This window comes from Lathyrus oleraceus, chromosome 6 (genome assembly GCF_024323335.1).
Source record: "Lathyrus oleraceus cultivar Zhongwan6 chromosome 6, CAAS_Psat_ZW6_1.0, whole genome shotgun sequence".
NCBI classification, from domain to species: Eukaryota; Viridiplantae; Streptophyta; class Magnoliopsida; order Fabales; family Fabaceae; genus Lathyrus; species Lathyrus oleraceus.
The window spans coordinates 328,926,261-328,930,647 of NC_066584.1; the positions used below are offsets into that span (position 1 = coordinate 328,926,261).

The following is a 4,387-nucleotide window of genomic DNA, read 5'->3' on the forward strand; positions in this document are numbered from 1 at the left end:
TGAAATAAAGGATGCCATATGAAAACTCTTGAGCTAAGAACATCAGTACACATACAACATAGATTACATTAATTTACTACTTTATTATTCCACTCGGAATACATACATAGACAACTTCAGTAAACAAACCATAGATTGCAGATTGCATCTGTGAATTAGCCAGCCACTGAAGCATTACATCTTGATGAGTTTCTTTTCATAAATCGTCATCAAGTATGGTGGATATCAACATCCCTTGAATAAACTCACATCTTCTCGTCTTCTCCTCCTTATCTTTAACTGACATGGTTGGTGTCTCCACATGGCTGAACAGAAAAGGTAGACTTGTTAGAAACCAGGAGACAATAGAACCCATGCCACTGTGTACAATATTGTTCGAAAATTGTGCTCTTAGCAAGGAACGAGACATTGTTTGCAACAAGGCACTAAATTGATAGGAGATGTGAAAGGTTACAAATGTAAAAACATTAATCACAAAATAATCAGGAAAAAAAATATTTATACAAAGCAAATAAATTACTCAATTGAAAAAGTTGGAACAAAATTCAGATAAAGTAAACATGCCAACTTCACAAAGTTGGTACTAACAGTGAGAAAACAAGTCTCTTAAATTCTGTTAAGTTTGAGGAAATGTTTTCTTCTCATCTTGTTTTCACTTTGAATTGGAAAACTGCCAAATGTCTTCACTTTTTCCAGTTTTTCAAACATTTGTTCCAAAACAGTGAAATAAAGCTTTTCAGAACTCTAGCGTGTGACAGAAATGATAAGTAGGAAGAAAATCATAACAATGAATACAATCTCATACAAATATTGCAATAGTAGAATAAAACCTACCAATTTCTTGAACATTTCATTTACATATAAACAATATATAGTATTATCACATGAAAAACAATAGACGGGCACAGTATCACATATCAACTCATTCAGGAAGACTTGTACAATATTGAGCAGAATTATGTGAAGTGGGGAGATCAATCTGTTAAAGAACTTGAAAGTTAGAAAAGAATACCTTTTTGGTACATTCTCATCTGAGCATTTCTTGGATGATCTAATCTCAGTTTGTGTGTGAGACTGAGAACTCATAGATTCATTACTTAAAGGCGATATGAATGACGACAGCAGCGGATCAGGTGCTGCATTAGACGAGGACACTATACATGGAGACCCACCAAAAAGGGATTGCAAATTTCCTTCTCTCAGCTCCTTCCTCAATAAAGAAAGTGTTGAATAAGATCCACCTTTCCGTGATTTCCTCTTGCGCTGCATGTATTCCCTTGTTAAGGAATTCAGCCAAGTAATAGAGTATGGTTTGAACATAAAATCATTTTTATCTTAATATTGATCAACCTTAAAATAAGTAAACTTTATGGCAACATGTTCCATATTGTAAAAAACATGACTAATTGAATGCTAAAAAATCTGCAACTTTTATGTAAAAATTATTTAAGAATTGACAGAAGTGCATAGAACTTGAGGACAAAAAAAAAGGATATCTTAAATATATTTCCATGTTGTAAGGTTATGTGAGCAACCATATCAACCCCCACCCTCAATGCACAAACTGGACATACCTGCACGCAAAAATGTTGTAATCCATAAAAACTATTGATTTCTCTAACTATAAAAAAAATATATAACTTTTTTTCCAATGTTAACACCGTAATATGATATTGATTTCACCTATATGAGAAAAAAAAACAGGGAAACACATGTAAGAATGAACAAAAACTTCAAGGCTCTGCACTAATTAAGCATCTCTTAAAGAGCCGATACTGAAAAACCTTGTAAGCTGTTTGAAAAAAATAACAGAAGAAAAACAAACAAAAGTAGTCAAACATACCCCATTTTTTGCCTCCATTGGATGCTCTTCATCAATATGGCAGCACAACCCAACAATATCAAAATACTCGGAACAAAACGGACACAGAAACTCTTCCCTTATATCTTCTTCCACGTCGTTTTCATCAAAACCCATGAACATATCTACATTTGCACAACCTCAAATCATTAAGCACAAACACTTATACAGAAAAAAACAAATAGTGGTATAAATCTTCTGATTCAGAAAAAAAAAACTTCTATTAAGTAAAGCCGTATAATTTACAACTCCACTACTAGATCTCAGTCTCTGTTAATATCAACCAATATCTTTTACATCCCAAATCCCAATTATCATTACTTCCAATTTCATACAATTCTCATTTCTATTCCCGGTAACACCCAAAGCACATAAATAACTTCAAAAAGTACTAATTAACAGCTGAAAACAGCTTCCAAACATAATCCACAAGCATAGCAATTTTTTCTCGTGATGTATTTAATTTCAAATCAATTCTCAGAATATAATCAAAAAATCCACAATCCGATATCAATATAACTCCGTGGTACGTTCTAACTGAGCTAGTAGTATCTACGAAGCTAAAGAATTTGAGAAATTTGAAATTCGGTTTGAGAAATTGGGGAAACGCAAAAACGAAAGAAAAAAAAAAGACGGACCTGATCGAGATTGAAGAGCGGCTTGATAACGTCTGGATGCGGAAGAGAGACGAGCAGTCCAGGAAGAATCAGCGTCCATGATTTGATTGCGATGTGAAAGGATTAGGGTTTTGGTTGAGGAAGTGAGACAGTGAGAGAGAGAGAAGGAAGGAACAAACAACCACAGGAAGAAGAAGAATGCGATCACGATTTTTCACCCTACCAACAAAGGGTAAAAGTAACCAATGCATTTCTCTTCCTCCATTCATTTATTTTCATTTTTTATTTAATTTTTTTTTTTTTTTTGTTTCATGGATTTCACACGTCACTGGTATTCGGAAGCGTCCAAAAGTTCAAGCTGGAAAGACGAGTGAGGAATAAGCTCATAAATAAATAGGGAGTCGATTTGTCAATTTCTGTGAAATGCTATAAAGGTTTTAGTAATATCATTTTGCTTTTGTTTTTGGAAAATGATGTGCACTAGCGACACTTCTTAAAATTAAATATGCTTTCTAATTAATTATAAGATTCTATTTTATTTCTTATTTAAAATACAAATCTCTACAAGTTTTTAGATATATTTGTTAATTTTGTTTTGAACTTTTTTTTATTAGTTTTAATTTGTATTAATCAAATTAATTAGGATAAAATGTGTTATAATATAAAGATGTGTTTGTTGTCATGACTCAATTGGTAAAAAGTTGATTCACATATTGAGAGGTTGTGAGTTCAACTCAGGTTGTTGATGTGAGAATTTTTTTTGGGTGAACTGTAAGTATCTATATAAACAATTTTTAAGTTTTGAGATCGGTCATGATTTTGGTAAATCCTCAGGACCCAACTCACTTAAACTTTCGTATATTAAAAAAAAGACGTATTTGGTGTAAAAAAAACATGTGGGATGGTAGTGACGTTGCTCAAAATGTTTTATAAATTATATGAGATAGAGTGTGTTAGGATAGAGATACATATAAGTTGGGAGTTCGTATAATAAAGAAATTTAATTTAGCCTTATTAGAAAAATTGAGGTAGATGTTGCAGGTAGGGTGGAGAGGGTTGTAATTTTAGATGTGTATAGAATATGGGAAGAGAAAGGTAGAGGAGTTGGTCAGTCGTTGGACGATATGTTATTATGTTCTATAGAAAACGGTGAAAGCATGTCCTTTTAAAAAGATCATTAGTTGAAATGGAGGATTAATTGCTGTAGATTTAGTCGTTTGTGTGAGTTGATTGTAATATTTCATTAGTGGATATGAGAAGAATATGTTAGATGATTGAATGGTTAGAGTGGAGGTGAGTGAAATTCTTTGTTTGGGAGGAGAAACAGGTGTTTGAGTGTTTCTCTTTACTAGATAACCTTATTTTTTATGATAATGTTATAGATGTGTAGACCCTTGATTGTGAGGTTGGTTAAACTATGAAAATAGACTACCATATTTTAATCCACATAAATCAATCAATAGCTCCAATGCATATACGAGAGCTATGTGAAATAAAATGCATATACGAGAGCTATATGAAATAAAATTACGCCATTTAAAATCTTTTTATTCGTGTGGAAGCTTCTCAATAACAAGTTTGTGATTAAAGAAAACTTGGTCAAGCATGGAATAATGACAACATTGACAACTATGTGCTCAAGTAAATGTTAGGAAATATAAGAATATTCATCATTTATTTTTGAAATGCTGAGTTTTATATCCAAATTTAATCTTAAGTTCTTAAATGGCTTGAGATTCCTAGTGCTCTTCCAAATGCAACTTATTCGCATGCTCTACGATTTTATGATTTTCACTCAATTAGTAAGGAGGTCAACGAATGCTTTAAATAGTTTGATCGACTTGCATTTGGGTTATCTATAAAGAGAGAAATTTGTATATTTTTCAGTATCAAAATGTCTATGTTGCGA

At 32.4% G+C, this 4,387-nt stretch overlaps 1 protein-coding gene across 2 annotated transcripts; it reads right to left on the reverse strand.

The window, feature by feature from the left end:
* Window positions 1-2,890, reverse strand: LOC127096853 (protein DEHYDRATION-INDUCED 19 homolog 3). 2 transcript variants are annotated; one of them, XM_051035390.1, is made up of 5 exons: window positions 2,500-2,890; window positions 1,844-1,986; window positions 1,495-1,574; window positions 1,013-1,267; window positions 1-305 (listed from the first exon to the last, which is right to left on the reverse strand). In XM_051035390.1, the coding sequence occupies exons 1-5, from the start codon at window positions 2,576-2,578 to the stop codon at window positions 197-199; spliced, it is 666 nt and encodes a 221-aa protein (XP_050891347.1). In that variant the 5' UTR covers window positions 2,579-2,890; the 3' UTR covers window positions 1-196. The 2 variants fall into 2 exon arrangements, with proteins under 2 accessions (XP_050891347.1, XP_050891348.1); XM_051035391.1 differs by lacking the exon at window positions 1,495-1,574 and having other exon boundaries at window positions 1,013-1,263.
* Between the last annotated feature and the right edge of the window lie 1,497 nt (window positions 2,891-4,387).

What these genes read in the sequence shown, in the direction of transcription:
- LOC127096853 (XM_051035390.1), bottom strand. Translation starts at nt 2,578, where the DNA reads ATGGACGCTGATTCTTCCTGGACTGCTCGTCTCTCTTCCGCATCCAGA. An exon ending in CAATGGAGGCAAAAAATGGG is followed by an intron (nt 1,575 to 1,843) that starts GTATGTTTGACT and finishes TTTTGCGTGCAG; the next exon opens with GTATGTCCAGTTTGTGCATT. An exon ending in GATGAGAATGTACCAAAAAG is followed by an intron (nt 306 to 1,012) that starts GTATTCTTTTCT and finishes TTTTCTGTTCAG; the next exon opens with CCATGTGGAGACACCAACCA.